General features: G+C 48.3%; 1 protein-coding gene across 1 annotated transcript; it reads left to right on the top strand.

The window, feature by feature from the left end:
• Positions 1 to 3,517: 3,517 nt before the first annotated feature.
• On the top strand, positions 3,518 to 4,576 carry S1PR2 (sphingosine-1-phosphate receptor 2). Its single transcript, XM_063113234.1, has one exon. It carries the CDS (start codon positions 3,518 to 3,520, stop codon positions 4,574 to 4,576), a length of 1,059 nt encoding a protein of 352 aa, XP_062969304.1.
• The last annotated feature ends 12,780 nt before the right edge of the window (positions 4,577 to 17,356 follow it).

The following is a 17,356-nucleotide window of genomic DNA, read 5'->3' as shown; positions in this document are numbered from 1 at the left end:
TAACCAGCCAGCCCTTCATTCATTCATTCATTCCTCATCCATCTGCCCATTCCCCCCCTTTTCCAAGTGCCTTCTTTGTGCCAGGCACCATTCTAGGAGCGGAGAATGGATTTGTTCGCTGGCCTCTGACACTCCGGGTTTACTGTGGAAGCCAGACTGAAAAGAAATACTGTGTCATTTCCGATAGTGGCAAGTCCTGGGAAGATGATAAAGGAAGATGTTGTCATAGGGAAGGCAGCTACTGTAGATTGGTGTAAAGGGGAGGCTCTTGTGAGAAAGTGACACTTAAATTGAAACCTGAAAGATGAGGTGACAGTCATTGAAGGATCTGGGGGAAAGGTGTTCCCCAGTGCGGTTGGAATGGAGTGGCCCTGAGGGAGAGTGGGAGGAGGCTAGGTGGGCAGGGGCCATAGGGAGCCATGGAAGAACTTAGAGCTGCGGAGTGACATATTGGAGTTATAAGTTCAAAAGCTCCCCCTGGCTGCTTGGTGGAGAATGACAGACAGAGGGAAGCCAAAAGAGAAAGTGGGGGACCACCCTATGGCAAGGGGCATGGGATCTGTGGGTGACCACGGGGAACTGTAACCACAGGGTCTGCCTCTCTGGAACTGGGAGGGGGTGGAGGGGAGCCTGCAAGCCACTGAGTCTTCCTCTAGTCTTCCCCTCTCCTAATCTCTGGCCAAACAGTGTGTCTCTGTCTATCTCTCTTCCCTTCCCTGCAAACCCTGTTCCTTGTCCCTCCTGTTCATTTCAGGCCCAGACATTCCGTCTCCCGCTGAGCCCAGTGGCCTCTTCCTGAGCCTCTGAAAGGGAGTCAGGACTGCCTTGGTGAAGGTGAGCAGGAGGCAGGCTCTGTGTTTAGCCAGGCCTGGGAGCCTGCCACGGGGGAGGGGATGCAGGGAAGGCCTCTGTCCGCCTGGGGTGACTCTTTCACCAGCTCCAACCTCTGGGCACTGCTTCCTCTTTCTGGGAAGTGAAAACCCGCCTGAGCTCCTGCCTGAGCAAAGTCCTAGTGGGGAAGATGAAACTCAGATGCAGTGAGGGCCTCAGTTTCCCCTTCTCTAACTAGAACAGCTGTCTCTCCCTCTTGCAGATGCCTCTTAGGGCTTCAGAAAGTGGGAATGCAGTGCACTCAGTCTCCCCACCCAGGGAAGAAGACAGATTTTTCGGTCAGTCCCTGGGGTGTGAGGGCTGACCACATTTCTTATTTCCCCAGGAAGTGGCAGTAAATCTTTCTCTTTGCCAGACTGAAGAGGGGTGGTGGCCTCCACGTGAGCGGTGGAAGGGTGGCCGCAGGACGCACCCTGGGCTTCTTGCCCACCAGTGAGCGTGCTTCCCAGGCTTGCAAAGGGACCTTGATTCTCAGTTATGAACCCCAGGAGGGACCCAGCAGGCCAGGGCAGCCCGGGGGCGTTTGGTCGGGGTGACCAGGCGGTCAGGCCGTGGTTCAAACTACCCCCAGGGACATCCACACGGTTTGTAACTCTGTCCTCCGAAAGCACTGAGCTGCAGTCGCCAGTAAACGACCCCATCTAGAGGAGGATCAGCAGGGCGTCCCCAACTGAGCCAATCACAGGCCGAGGATGGAAAGCTCAGGCCAATAAGCACATTGCTCAGAGCCCCGGGATTGAAAATGAGCCAATCGGGACGCGGGCTGTTTCCGGCCCGCCGGCCGGCCTGGAAAGGCGGTGGCCTGGGCCAGGCCAGCCCGGGTCTGGCTGCAGCGGGCAGAGGGCATCGGGGCGCGCGGGGCCCCGTCCTGCAAGGGAACAAGGGGCCTCTGTGTGGCGATCTGGGCGGGGCAGCTGTCCCCTGGGGATGCGCACAAGCCCTTCTCTGTTCCCAAACTAGGACGGATGTCCCTCCGCCGTGGGGGAGCAGCTGCCTTTCTCTGGCTGAGGGCCAGGATGCCCCTCGAAGGGGGCGGCCGGGCACTGAGATGTCTGGGCGACCCCGGAAGCCCCCCATCACTCCTAGGCTCACTAGGAACCGGCCTAACCAGCCTTTTCTGGAACGGTGCTTCTGGCTTCTCACGTGGTCTTTACCAGGCGTGTTTCCAGGGACCTGGGGAGGCTCTTCCCGCCCTCACTCCACTTAGCTAAGGGCCGGAGCTTCCTGCCTGCTCCTCTCATGAAAGCAGACACTGCATCGGCTCCTCTGAGACCCCCCTACCCTACCCCCAAGCTGGGGGAAGGCCACAGTGTCTGCCTCTCGTCCTCTCTGCCTTCGTGTTTCCCTTCCCACTCCCTCCCCCTACGGCTCAGTTTTCCTTGTAGGGGGGTGGGTGACTCAGGCTTTCATGGAAACAAATACCTTCCCCCTTCCCTGCGGGGCTGCACGCCCCCTCACCACTCTCATGACTTCAGTGCAGTTGCCCCATCCTCCCAACCAGGACCCCAACTTCCCCCACCCAGCCTTCCCCACACCGGATGTGACTTGAGGAGTCAGGACTCCACCCTGTTTGTTCCAGGGGCCTCACATCTGGATTTCATCCCAGCCGGGGAGGGGGTGCCAGCGTCCTGCCCACCCCTGGGACCCTCTGTCCCAGGGCAGGACTAGCTGGTGCTGATGAGAACAGGCTGTTGGGAATCTTGCCTGGTTGGCTTAGTCAGCATCTTTTCCCAAAAGAATGGGTGGGGGGCACCCAGTCCAGAGCCCTGTGTGGCGGGAAAAGGGGAGCTAATAACAACAGCTGATATTTGTAGAGTGCTTACTATGTGCAAAGGGTGCCTCATGTGTCATTGCAAAGGATTTTCCTATCGCCCCTACGGAGGGGGCTTTCTTTTTCCTGTTGCACAGATGAGGATGTTGAGGCTAAGAAACAATGTCAAGGGACTTGCCCAGCACATCAGAGTTGGAATGGAAATGAACTCTGGATTGCCTTCAGGGTTTATGTCCTTAAAGATGGTGTGACATTAGGATGCTCAGACTTCAGGGCCACCCTGGTGTCTCCCCAAGACCTTATCTTGGGAGTACCCATGGCCTCAAGGCTCAGACCCAGCCTGAAATCCTGGGCAGTGGGTGGTAATGGGAGGTGCTATCAGTGGGGAGAATCTCGCTGACCCAGGTCAGCAAGACGGCATGAGGCCCGAGGCTCGCACGTATTTGAGAAAAGAGATCATCCCTCCAGGCCCTCCCCACGGCTTTCTCTCTGGGTAGGTGGGCAGGGTTTCTGGAAGTCCACGTTGTATCTTCATGCTGTTTGGGGAAGCTTCTGTTAACCTTTGAAAGAGCCTGGGGTTAGAGAGGAGCCAGTCTCCCTGGCTCTGCTACTTGCTAGCTTTGAGACTTTGGGAAAGTGAATTGACCTCTCTGGGTTTCTGTAAACTGGGGATGCTGATGATTCTGACTTCATGTGGCCATTCGGCAAGGAGTGATGGAGCTAGAACTTGAACTTCAGCCATCCAAGGGCAGAACCCAGGCAGCAGCCATGGCTTTGACCTGTTCTCTGTCTGTCTGTCTCTTTTCTCTGCAGTTCTGACAGCCCCATGGCCCCAGCCGGCCAATGAGCCCCACCATGGGCAACCTGTACTCAGAGTACCTGAATGCCAGCAAGGTCCGGGAACACTACAATTACACCAAGGAGACGCTGGACACGCAGGAGACGTCCTCCCGCCAGGTGGCCTCGGCCTTCATCATCATCATCTGCTGCACCATTGTGGTGGAAAACCTGCTGGTGCTCATCGCGGTGGCCCGCAACAGCAAATTCCACTCGGCCATGTACCTGTTCCTGGGCAACCTGGCCGCCTCGGATCTACTAGCAGGCGTGGCCTTTGTAGCCAATACCTTGCTCTCGGGCCCTGTCACGCTGGGGCTGACACCTGTGCAGTGGTTCGCCCGTGAGGGCTCTGCCTTTATCACGCTCTCTGCCTCCGTCTTCAGCCTCCTGGCTATCGCCATTGAGCGACACGTGGCCATTGCCAAGGTCAAGCTCTACGGCAGTGACAAGAGCTGCCGCATGCTGCTGCTCATTGGGGCTTCATGGCTCATCTCGCTGGTTCTCGGTGGCCTGCCCATCCTTGGTTGGAACTGCCTGGGCCACCTCGAGGCCTGCTCCACCGCTCTGCCCCTCTATGCCAAGCACTATGTGCTCTGCGTAGTGACCATCTTCTCTGTCATCTTGTTGGCCATCGTAGCTCTGTATGTCCGCATTTACTGCGTGGTCCGCTCAAGCCATGCCGATGTGGCCGGCCCACAGACGCTGGCTCTGCTCAAGACAGTCACCATCGTGTTGGGTGTCTTCATTGTCTGCTGGCTGCCCGCCTTTAGCATCCTCCTCCTGGACTATGCCTGTCCCATCCGGTCCTGCCCTGTCCTCTACAAAGCCCATTATTTCTTTGCCTTTGCCACCCTCAACTCGCTGCTCAACCCTGTCATCTACACTTGGCGCAGCCGGGACCTGCGACGGGAGGTGCTACGGCCCCTGCAGTGCTGGCGGCGGGCGGCAGGGGTGCAAGGACGGCGGGGTGGGACCCCAGGCCACCACCTCCTGCCCCTCCGCAGCTCCAGCTCGCTGGAGAGGGGCTTGCACATGCCCACATCGCCTACGTTTCTGGAGGGCAACACAGTGGTCTGAGGGGCAATGGGACCCAGGCTACAGGAGAGGGCTGTGTGGAGAGGCACCGGGTGACCTCAAGCAGAGACGAGGGGCTGCTAAGCAGGCCAAGCAAGATGCCCCCACCTCACAGACCTGGGTGATATTGAAAACATTTCACACCTGGGAGGGTCAGCTGAGGCACTGACCAGTCAGATGGCAGCACTGCAGTAGGGTCCTGGAGGCCAGTGCAGTGCCCAGTGTGACTCCTTTGGAACTGGATCATGGGAAGGCCTGAGGGACCTGTGAAGGGCCAGGGTGACAGTGGGTGGGCACTTAAGGAGCTCAGGGCAGGAGCAGTTTACCACCACGGTGCAGAGGATTTCAACATCTTCCCGTCCGACCCTCCACCCTGCACCAAACTCCCCTCCCTGAATTTATCCCTCCTGCCACCTTCTCTGGGCAACCTCAGGTCACTTATTTGGAACCACTGTCTGAGAGGCTGGAGGCTTCCTCCTTGGCCCTCACAGGCCCAAATCCACAGCTTCCCCAAATTTCATCAGCTGCCACTTTGATTATGTCTTCCTTTTCCTCTCAGTCCATGGGAAACCACAGGGTTGGAAGTGGGGGTAAGGGGGATGAACCCCAATCCCCATTCTCATACCTCATTGGTCAATTGCACTATTTGGGCACAGGGGAATCACCAGGGGCTGGAAAAACTGGTTCAAGGGGCTGAGGGGGGCTTTGGGCCTCTCAGTGGGGCAGGTGGAACTTAAGAAACTTCTGGGGGAGCTGTTTGCACAGGACCCCACAAAAAAACCACTCTCAAGCCATTCCCGTTTCCACACCTTCAGCCCCAGCCAAGGTACCAAGTCTCCTAAGGCAGGGCAGCCTTGAGCCCGCTGTGCCTCCTATATTGAATGGGGCATGGGGGTGGGGTGACCAAGGACATTTTCAGGGGATGCCCTCTCCTCACCTGCCCCAGAGGACTTTGCTAAATCCTGTGGATAGATGGAAGGGACGTTGCGGTACAAATGTATATTTATGTGTGTCTATGTGTGTGTGCATGTGTATGTGCAAATGGGGTGTCTGTGACCCCCTGCTCACCATCATGTTTCCCCCAGAATGGATGCTGTTCTGTCTCCTTCTGTCTATGTTGAAGCTGCCAAAGGGTTCATCTCCCCACTTGAGAACTGGACTGCAGCTCACCTTGGGGAGAGAAACTTCATGCCTCAAAGTAATTTCTTGTAAATGCAAAGGCTGGGGGAGGAGGTCTTTGGGGGGATAGGAGCCAATCAGGGGCTCGTCTCCCCTCATATAGCTCCCCAGATACCCCTCAGACCTAGGCTAATAAACGGTTCAATTTCTCTTTCTGGTGGTCATTGTGTCTTTTTAGGCTTAAGGCAGTAGTTCCCCCATTAGCTCCCCATAGCTGGGGCTGGATGGGGCAGGGGAGGGTGGCTGCTGTCCAGGCAGTTCATCCTTTGCCAGCCCTCCCATCCTGTGCCCTGCCAGAGCAGGACTGCAGGGGCTTTTGAGAAAATAAGGATCAACCCTGACCTTTCCCCTGGGGCAGCTGTCTGGCCCCTCCTGGTGATTGATGAGTCCTGTGGCTCCCTGCTTTCCTTCAGAGAGAAAGCCGGGTGGGTGGTGGGGGGCTCCTTCTCCATCCCAAGTACCTTCCAAGTTCATCCCAAGTACACTTCAAATGTGCTCCCAGGGAGCTGGAGAGGTGGTCTTGGGAGATAGAGCAGCCACATACCCCTCTGGGGCTGAGTATTCCCCCAAATAATGGCTGACAATCAAGCACTTTCCAGGCATGAAGACCTCGGTTAGAGTGCAGTGTTGATAACACCAAGGTCAAGGGTTCAGATTTGTGCACCGGCCAGCTGCCAAAATAAATAAATAAATAACCTAAATAAATAAAATGAAGTAAAATAAAAAACAGACATCAAATGCCTGGAAAAAAAAGAAACTTCTGAAAAAAAAAAAAAAAAAAGATTCCTCAGGAGGTGGGAGTTATTAAAAACTCTTATGGGGGCCGGCCCGTGGCTCACTCGGGAGAGTGTGGTGCTGATAACACCAAGGCCACGGGTTTGGATCCCACATAGGGATGGCCGGTTGCTCACTGGGTGAGCGTGGTGCTGACAACACCAAGTCAAGGGTTGAGATCCCCTTACCGGTCATCTTTAAAAAAAAAAAAACCTCTTATGGAGATGTGGGTTCAGAGAAGTTAAGCGAGCTGCTCAGGGTCACACAGCACTAGTTGGGGCAGTGCCTGTCTGGATTTGAACCCAGCACTGTACTAGAGCGAGGCCCCTCATCTCCCTCTTTGCACTGGAAGCAGGGGTCACAAGCCTCACCCAGAACCAGGAGAAGACCAGATGGGATGCAGCTGGGGGGTGTGGATCCCTCGCTGTTCTCCCAGATGACACTCTCCTCCTTGGCCTGGAGGCAGAGGGCCCAGCAGCTACTTTGGAGACGTGTCTGGAGCTTTAATGGGGGAACCCAGGCCCTGAAGCTGGAGCCCCACCCAGCAACACCAGCTCAAACACTCTAACAGCTGGTGGGAGAGAAAGCAGACAGCAGACAAGAGGCCGATGGCCTGTCACCCCCATCGGAATTCCCCTCCTCCAGCAGTTCAGAGGCAACCTCTGTTTGGAAACCTGAGGCATAGCTGGGATTGGGTGGGTGGGGCGGTGGGGGTGGAGTGGGGCAGAAACACAGGCCAGGCCAGAGTTTGTAGAATTTCCCCAAATAACCCATAGGCTTCCTCCATCTCTTCCTTCGGGCCTCTGCTCAAATGCGCTTCTCAGAGAGCACCTCCCTGATCACCCCTTCCCTCTCTAGCCTGCTTATCACCTGGCAATATATTATGTATACATTTACCTGTCTCCCCCCATTAAAATATGAGCACCCTGAAGATAAGACTGCAGCTGTCTTATTCACCAATGTGTCTCTAGCATCTTACAGTATTTGGCATGTTCCTACTCCAGGGCGTTTGCACCTGCTGTTTCCTCTGCCTGGAATGCTCACACACAGTAGGTGCTCAATAGATGTTTGTGGGATGAATGAAAGCAGAAGCAAATGATGTTTATTTCAGTGAGTGTTAAGTACTAGGAAGAAAATAAAACAGGGGAAGTGATAGTTTTGGGGTGCAGGCAGTATTTTATACGGCAAGACCAGAGAAAATTTCTGGAACAAGTCATACCCCGTGTTTATTAAATAGCCCTTCAGAAATATGACTCATTATAATAATAGCAAAAACGTGTGCCAGGCACTGTTTGAAAGATTTTATACCTACGAACTCATGGAATCCTCGTAACGACCCTGTAGAGTAGGCACTGTTACAGGCTCTTTGACGGGTAAGGAAACTGAGGCATAAGAGGTCAAGTTACTCACCCAAGGCCAAGTAATACAGAGTGGAGGGGCTGGGGTTTGAATCCAGGCAGTCCTTGAAGACTGCAGCCGCATCTGACCCTCAAGATCCCAACTGAGGATCCCAAATTGAAGATCCAGTTTACTGATTATCTCCCAAATCTCAGAGCCTACAATGGAATGGACCCATCTGCAAGAAAAATGAGATGACTCTCGCCTCCTTTTTCCCCTAAGGAGGCTGTTGAGTATCAGGGAGCATCAGAATCACCTGGAAGAACCTTTTCAAATGCAGATTCTCAAGCTCTGCGAAGATTCTGACTAAATAGGTCTGGAGTGACCCCAGGAATGTACGTTTTTCACCAAGCACCCTCGGTAATTAAAAAATGCACGGTCCTCAGACCATATTCTGAGAAGTGTTCTAGACTCCATAATCCATTAGCACTTGAAATGTGGCTAGTGTAAGGCCAGAAATGAATTTTACATTTTATTTAATTTTAATTAATTTAAATTTAAATAGCCATTTGTGGCCATTGACTACAGTATTGGACAGCACAATCCTAGATTCCATGCCTTTGGTTCCTACAGCCTCTGAGCAGCTGAACTAGTCTTCTAGCATTATGCTACTATCTCAACAAAAATGAATAAGTCCTACCACTATTATTATTAGGAATGACATCACTTCCACATATTACTTCATGATATTAGACTCAGCTGCAAATGACAATAAATGCAAGATATTAGTGACTTAAATAAGTGACTTATATACAAAGGGCTTCAGAGGAAATTGGTCCGAGGCAAGGATGGATATTCACTTATCAGCAGTCTAGCCTTCTATCTATCTGTATTTTTAAAATATATTTTTTTAAAAAATCTCTCTCTCTCTGTCTGTCCATCCATTCATCATCTAAATACTTCACGGAGTTTTCTAAGAACAAGGCATTCTCTTACATAACATCAGTAAAATGACCAAAAGCAGGAAATCAACGAACCTTAATCAGATTTCACCAACTGTCCCACAACTGACATCTACAGCAGAAAAAAATCCCAGATCACTTGCATCCAGCTGTTTTTTAAATCTCTTTCCGTTGGGGGCCGAGCCCGTGGCGCACTCGGGAGAGTGCGGGGCTGGGAGCGCAGCGACGCTCCCGCCGCAGGTTCGGATCCTATATGGGAATGGCTGGTGCACTCACTGGCTGAGTGCCCATCACGAAAAAGACAAAAAAAAAAAAAAAAAAAAAAAAAAAAATCACTTGGGCCGGCCCGTGGCTCACTCGGGAGAGTGCGGTGCTGAGAACACCAAGGCCTCGGGTTCGGATCCCATATACGGATGGCCGGTTCGCTCACTGGCTGAGCGTGGTGCTCACAACACCAAGTCAAGGGTTAAGATCCCCTTACCGGTCATCTTTTAAAAAAATAAATAAATAAAAAAAAAATAAATCTCTTTCCGTTGGAACAGTTTCTGAGCCTTTCTTGTCTTTTGTGACCTTGACATTTAAAAAATACATAGGTCAGTTATTAGGTAGAATGTCTTTCAACTGGGATTGTCCAAATCTTCTTCACGATTAGATTTAGGCTATATATTTTTGGCAAAAATGACTTTGTATCCTTCTCGGTACATCCAATCAGGAGGTAATTGCCATCAATTATTCCCATCACTGGCAATATTAATTTAGATCAGGTGGCTAAGGCGGTATCTGCCATGTTTCTCCACTGTTACTACTTGCCCTTTTGTAATTATTAGGTATCTAATGGAGAGGTACTTTGAGACTCTGTAAATATCCCGTTATTCATCAGACTTTCATTCTTTCAGCACCCATTCTTGGCTGAATCAATTATTCTTCTGGGTATTTTGAAGCAAATCTGAGACATCAAATCATTTCATCTGTAAATACTCCACTTTTTATTGCTGAAAGATAGCAAAATATTTTTTAAAAAATTAACCAAACTTAACCACAATACCGTTATCATACTTATCAAAAGTATCAATTAGAGTAAAAGTTCCCCATCTGTCTCAGCATTTTTTCCTCTTCTTCTTAACATAAAATGAGTTGAGTATGACAAGAGTAGGCTTTTGTAAGGTGGGAATAAGGAAACAGAATAATATTTAAAAAAAAAAAGTGGATTGGTTATCAGTTGGTTTTTTTTCTTTTTTTTTCGGTGGCTGGTATGGGCATCTGAACCCTTGACCTTGATGTTATCAACACCCCACTCTAACCAACTGAGCTAACTGGCCAGTCCTTCATTTTTTTTTTTTTTTTTGATAGTTAATGAATCTCTGAAGTATTGTTTAATACATAGGTTTCCTCTTTGTCTTTTTTTTTTTTTTTTTTGATAATTCATTAGTTGAAGAAACCAGGTTGTTTTCCCCGAAGAGCTTCTCGTAGTAATTAGCAGATGGCATCCCCTTTTGTCATTTAACTCATTCCTCTATTCCCAGATTCAGGATTGATATTTTTGGTTTCAGTTCTTCATGGGTGGTGCTGGAAACTTCCATCAGGAGGATACGATGTCTTGCTGTCTTCCCCTTTTACTGATAACTAAGACTGATCCTGAGGTTCAGATGACATCAGCATGGTCCTGCCTTTGTCAATTCCCCATGTGACTTTTCCCTGATGGTTTGATCATCCATGGACAGCCATTGCCTGGACCCATCATTTCAATAGCAGTCTTCAAAGAATTTCTAATCCATCTCCCCATCCTCATATCCTGGCCATTTTTCCCATTTGTCTGAAAAGCTGACATACTTCCCCAAAATTCAGATACCCAATATCTACCACCTTTCCCTGACTGTCATTAGGCCTCAGGGCTAGCTTAACATCAGCACAGCCAGGTTAAGCAACTTTCCCTCCTACTCCCCCTGCCCTTTCCCTTTTCTGCTCTGGGAACTGAGCAGCAAAAATTCCTCTCCTGGGAAGGGGTAAACATGACCATTATCATCAAAGGAATGTCTGTGGGCTATGGTAGCTGGCTTTGGGCTAGAGCGCTTTGCACTGACATAGTAGCAACACTAATTAGAAGCCCATGTCCTAACTGACCAGGTTTAGCAGACTACAAGGGCTGTGTCAGCTTGCATACCACTGATTTTGAAATTGCCCTTTACTCTGCCAGAACCCTCAAAGGCTTATAAACCCCCGCTTTCCTTTGTTCGGGGGAACTGATCCGATTCAGTCTCCCCTCCACGTTGGTGGAATAAAGCTTTTGGCTGAAATTGCGCCTGGCTCGGGGGTCTCTCTCTCTCCCTTTTCTCCATCTCACCAAACCTAACAAATGTCTTATCCAGGATGTTACATCTGTCAAAAAAGGGAAATAAAGTTGGTCGGATGTGATTCATTTTTAATGGCAGTTGCCATGTAAGTGTTAAAAATGTATACTATGAAGTTAGAAAAACCAGATTAGAATCTCAAATCCAACACTTGACAACCTGGTTAGACTCTGAGAAGGTCACCTGACAATTCTCGGCTGGTTTCATTTTCTGTAAAATGGGTATGTTAACAATCCCAACCTCAAATACAAACAACCTGGAAAAAGTTTGGCAGTTTCTTACAAAGGCAAACAAACTTACTGTAAGGCCCAGCAAATTGACTCCAGGTATCTACCCAAGAGAAATGAAAACATATGTCCACACAAAGACATGTATATGAATGTTCATAGTAGTATTATTCATAGTAGCCTCAAAGTGGAAACAACCCAAATGTCCATCACCTGCTGAATGGATAAATGAAATGTGGTATATCCATACAATGGAATACGATTCAGCAATGAAAAGGAACAAAATACTGATACACACTATAACATAGATGAAACTCTAAATAATTATGCTAAGTAAAAGATGCCATATTGTATGATTCCCTTATATAAAATGTCCATAAGAGGCAAATCTATAGAGACAGAATGGATTAGTGGCTGCCAGGGGCTGGAGGTGGGAATGGGGATTAACTATAAACGGGCACAGAGACTCTTACTTGGGTGATGGAAATATTCTAAAACTGGATCATGATGATAGTTGCACAACTTGGTAAACTTAATAAAATCATTGATTTCTACACCTAAAAGTGGGTGAATTTTGTGGTATGTGAGTTTTACTTCAGTAAACTGGTTAAAAAAATAATCCCACCCTCTTAAAAGACATATTGAGGGCTCTATTGTATTCCTGTCCTCAGAGATCTTACATTCTAGTAGGGAAGACCATACTGAGAATACGTACTATCATGTGTCATTTAACAACTAGGATGCTGTTCTGAGAAATGCATCTTTAGGTGATTTCATTATTGTGTGAAAATCACAGAGTGCACTTACACAAACCTAGATGGTATAGCCTACTCCACACCTGGGCCACATGGTATAGCAATTATAGTCTTAATTACAGTGGTACCTTATAGGACAGGTACCACTGTCCTATATACCTTGACCAAAACACTGTTATGCAGCGCATGCCTGTATATATAATGTAATGTAATGTAAGGAAGTGATAAGTGAATGAATGAAATTAAAGGACAAAAGAGAGCAGGGGGTGTGAAGCAATATGTGAGCTGAGGACTGAACAAAATCAGGGAAATGGTAGGGGGTAGGGACCTCCAGGCAACAAGAACTGCAAATGCCAAAGTTTCAAGGGCTGAAGCCAGAACAGGGATCTGATCGCATGACCCTGGTGTTGTAAGACTGCTCACTAAACAACTGAACTAACTGGCCAGCCCTTCTGGGAACATTTTCTGTTTTCTGATAACTCAGACTGTGGAGAGAGGTTTTCCTTAAGCTCCTCCTCCTACCCCTTCCTTAACTGATATGGAGGCCAGTTTGCATGTCGTGTGATAAACCCTGTTCTTCTTGCTCCTGGAGGGTTCTCTGGGTCCTCCTTGTAATTGAACCTCCCCATGTTTTTTTAAAAGCAAAAGCAAAAAACAAAACAAAACAAAACAACAACAACAACAAAAACCTGTTTAAACGCTTACAAGTTGGGAGCTTGTGGAAAAATACAGCTTCCTAGGCCCTCCCAGGGCCCGGAGAATCTGATTCCAGGGCCTTGGACTCTGCATTTTCACTTGTCACTGTTCCTGATGTGAACCACCCATGACTTATAGGTTGCAGAATGCTGTTTTGGGGCTGATTTTAGGCTGCAGGTGAGGCACCAAGGTATTTCCCAAAGGAAATACGGTGGTATAAGGCTTGAGCATTTATATAATGCCCTTTCCAGGTGGCTAAATGAGTAGTTCTCACTCAGAGATTCTGCCTTCCAGGCAATGTCTGGAGACATTTTTGGTTGTCCTGCCCGGGCGGGGTGGGTTGCTACTGGCATCTAGCTGAGGGATGTTGCTAATCATCCTATAATGCATGTCCTATAATGGGACAGCCTCCCATGAGAATGGATTATCCAGCCCCTAATGTCAACAGTGCCCAGGTCAAGGAAACCCAGGCTAAATGAACAGTGTATGCCTTTCTGGTTCCTTCTTTCTAGTCAGCCAGCTCAGGGTCCCTAAACCAGGAGTAGGAGAGTGGGGGAAACTTCTAAGGACATCCCCGATCCCCTGATTGGGGATTCTGTACCCCCTTCTTTTCCAGGTAGCTTTTTCTTGGTGTCTGGCCAGTGCAGGAATCCAAAACCTTGATGTTAGTGTTATTAGCACCATGCTCTAACCAACTGAGCTAACCGGTCAGCCCTAAGTACTTTTAATAATTTGGGGATTGCTTTGGAGACTCAGTTGTGGTTAATTGGTGGTCATTTGGGGGAAGAAGGCTCCTCCTGTGAAATCTCTCTGGCTTAATTTAAGGCCTGGGCAGGTCCAACCCTTATCCCTGCTCACTGTGGTTTGGAGAGGGAGACTTTCTTTGTGGTTCAGGAGCAGACACTGTGTGTTTCCCATCGATCTCCAGAAGGTAGGAAGTCCCCTGAGCTCTGACCACTGTTTTTCTCTAGGGTCTGGTGACTGTAATGGGCAACGACCAACTGTGGGACCCAGGCAGGCTGAAGAGGGCTTGCAAGAGCTAACAAGGTATAAGTGGTCCTGAAGGAAGAAAGGAAGGAAGCCCAAGCTTGAAGTGGGTGACAATAGTGGGGTGGAGTACGCTGGTGATTTATATAAATGGAGTTACCCAAGACACGCTCTTCCATGTCTGGTTTCTTTCACACAGCCTCATGTTTTTGAGATTCAGCTGTATTTTTGCATGAAGCTGTAGACTGTTCATTCTCAGTGCAGGGCTCTGCAAACTATGGCCCATGGGCCAAATCCATCCCATTGCTTGTTTTCATGTGAACTAAAAATGACTTTTTTGTGGTGTGTGTGTGGCTGGCTGGTACAGGGATCCAAACCCTTGACCTTGGTGTTACAAGACTGTGCTCTAACCAACTGAGCTAACCGGCCGGCACTGGCTTTTACGTTTTTAAGTGGTTGGAAACAAGTCAAAAAAACAATATTTTGTGACACATAATAATGATAGGAAATTCGATTTTCAGTGTCCATAAGTAAAGTCGTTTTGTTTTTGGTTTTGGTGGCTGGCCAGTACAGGGATCTGACCCCTGGACCTTGGTGTTATCAGTACCATGCTCTAACCAACTGAGCTAACCAGCAGCCCCATAAATAAAGTTTTATTGGCACACAGCTGCTCATTTACATATTGTCTGTGGCTGCTTTCAGGCTACAAGAGCAGAGTTGGATAGTTGTGACAGAGACTGTATGGCCCACAAATCCTAAAATATTTTACTATCTGACCCTTTGCAGAAAAAGTTTATGATCCCTATGTATGGTATTCCATTGTGCGAATAAATAACTAAATGTTCTGTTGTTGTTTACGTGGTCTTCAATTTTGGCTATTGTGAAAAAACTGCTATGAACATTTTTATTCATATCATTTGGTAGATAAAAACACTCATTCCAGGAGAGGAATTGCTGGGTCACAGGGCAGGAATATGTTTAGTATTAGCAAATGTTGCCAAATTGTTTTCTAAAGTGGCTGTACCATTTTGGACTCTCCCAGCAACACAGAGTTCTGGTCTTGACAACGCTTGAACATTTTTCTTTTGTAATTTCTGCCATCCTGGTGCGTGTGTGTGGTCGGGGAGGGAGGCAGGGTAGGCTGTGTGTGGGGGTGATATTGTATTGAGGTTTTAGTTTGCATTTCCCTGATGACTAATGAAGTTGAGCAGCTTTCCACATGAGCCTTGGCCATCTGGTTATCCTCTTTTGTGAAGTCCCTGTTCAACTCTTTTGTCCACTTAATAAAAAAAGGATTATCTGTCTTTCATTAATTTGAAGGCATTCTATATGTGTTGTAGAGATGAGTCCTTTGTCAGACATATGTCTGTAGCTTGCCTTTTAGCAGTATCTGTTTTTTTTTTTTTTTTGCAACTGGCTAGTATGGGGATCTGAAACCTTGACCTTGGTATTATCAACACTGTGCTCTAACAAATAGGGCTAACTAGCCAGCCCTAGTTGTATCTTTTGATGAACAAAAATTCATTTTAATATAGCCCAACATATTTTTCTTTATGGTTAATATGCTTTGTGTCCTGTTAAAGAAACACTTGCCTACCCCAAGTCACAAAGATGTTTGTGTTTTATTTTAAAAGCTTTCTTGACTTTGCATTTCCATTTATATCTTCAAAGCACCTGAAATTGAATACCTTTGTATGTGGCACGAGGTAGGGATCGAGGTTCACTTTCATCCGTATAGTCGTCCAATGATCCAGCACCATGTACTGGAAAGACTAATCTTTCCCTGCTGCTCTGCTAGTCATTTTTGCTTGACATAAACAACATAGCCACATGACCCAGCATTCCAAAAGGGCAAAAAGACATTTAGAAAAATTCCTCCTCCTGTCTATCCCCCACACTGCTGATTAACATTTCTTATCTCCAGGAAGGTATCCATTTCTTATTTCTTTCCCAAGGTTTTATGTATAAACAAGTAAATACACATAATTCCCCCCTCCTTTTAAAATTTTTTTACATAAATGGTATCACACTATGCATCCTCTTCTACACCTTCCATTTTTTTTTCACGTACTGATAGGAAATGATCTCTAAGATATTATGTGACGAAAAGCATGTATGTTTTGTTACTGTAGATTCCGTCACTTTATGAAAGGAACATCATTTCCTTAGTTAATCCCCCACTGATGGATAACTAGGTTCTTCCCAATCTTTTGCTACAGACAAGGCTGCAGTGAATAGCTGTGTCCATTTCTCATTTTGCATGTGTGTGTGAATGGATCTTAGGAAAAATTCTTGGAAGTAGTAGAGCTGAATAAAAGGCTGTGTACATTGGCAGTTTTGATGGATATTTGCAAATTGAGCATTTAATGTGGGGAAAGTCGGCATCAAACCCTTACCTGCGTAGGACTCCATAACTCTTTACATGCCATCTTCATCCTGGGCACTTTTCTAGGCATTGGGCATAGGTAGGGGTATGATTGGCATAAAACCATCACCCCCAAATATGTGATCATCAGCTGAGGAAAAAGCTCTGAAAGAAATGGCTGTGGTTGTAAGAGATCATGTAACAAAGACACCTGGTAGGGTTGGGGGAGGTCAGGAAAGGCTCCTTGAAGGAGGTGGTGTTTGAGCCACAACAGGAAGAATAATTGGGGCTTATCCCGGCAGGAGAAGTGGGCACATGGAAAAGCAGGGCTTTCCAGGCTAACAGAACAGCACATGCAGAAACCTTGCAACAATTACCTATGGCTGCATAACAAAAATTTCCAAAGTCTAGTGGCTTAGAACAATAGCACCTATGTATTATCTCTCATGGTTTCTGTGGGTATGGAATGTGGGAGCATCTCAGTTGAGGGGGGCGTTGCTCAAGAGGTTAGTCAGATATCGTTAAGGGATACAGTCTTCTGAAGGTTCGATTGAGGCTGGAGGAGCTACTTCCAGAGGGGCCCTCTCATGTGGTTGACAAATTGGTTGCTCTTCCCATGGACCTCCCCATGGGGTTCTCGAGCATCCTGACAGTATGGTAAGATGGCTTCCCACTGAACAAGTGTTCCAGGAGAACAAGGTGGTGCCGTGATGCCTTTTATGATCTAGACTTGGAAGTCACTCGCCACCTCTTGCCACACAGACCGACCCTGACTGAGGGAGGGAGAGGATTCTACAGGGCACACAAATACCAGGAGACAAGGAACGTTGGGGGCCCTCTTGGAGGCTGGCTACCACAGGTCTTAGGCAGGAAGGGGCTGGGACTGTCTATGATGTGGCTCGATTAGAGTGAGCAAGAGGGTGAGTGGTAAGAGCTGAGGTGGCCAGGGCAGGGCACCCAGGCCTTGTGGGCTGCCCTAACAGCATTGAGGAGCCATTCAGGTGCATCCGATGGGGTAGGGAGGAGGTGATGATCAGACTTGGTTCTGAGACACTTCTTCCAGCTGCTGTGTGGAGAATACATGGGGAGAGGGACAAGGAGTAAGCCCAGGAAGGAGGCTGGTCAGGCGGCCTGGGCTGGGGCGGTGGCCTT

This window comes from Cynocephalus volans, chromosome 10, assembly GCF_027409185.1.
Source record: "Cynocephalus volans isolate mCynVol1 chromosome 10, mCynVol1.pri, whole genome shotgun sequence".
Classification (NCBI taxonomy): Eukaryota; Metazoa; Chordata; class Mammalia; order Dermoptera; family Cynocephalidae; genus Cynocephalus; species Cynocephalus volans.
The sequence above is the reverse complement of the archived record's forward strand: the minus strand, read 5'-3'. Positions and strand labels throughout refer to the sequence as shown.

Excerpts from the sequence above, each read along its gene's own strand:
- S1PR2 (XM_063113234.1), top strand. The coding sequence starts at position 3,518 with ATGGGCAACCTGTACTCAGAGTACCTGAATGCCAGCAAGGTCCGGGAA.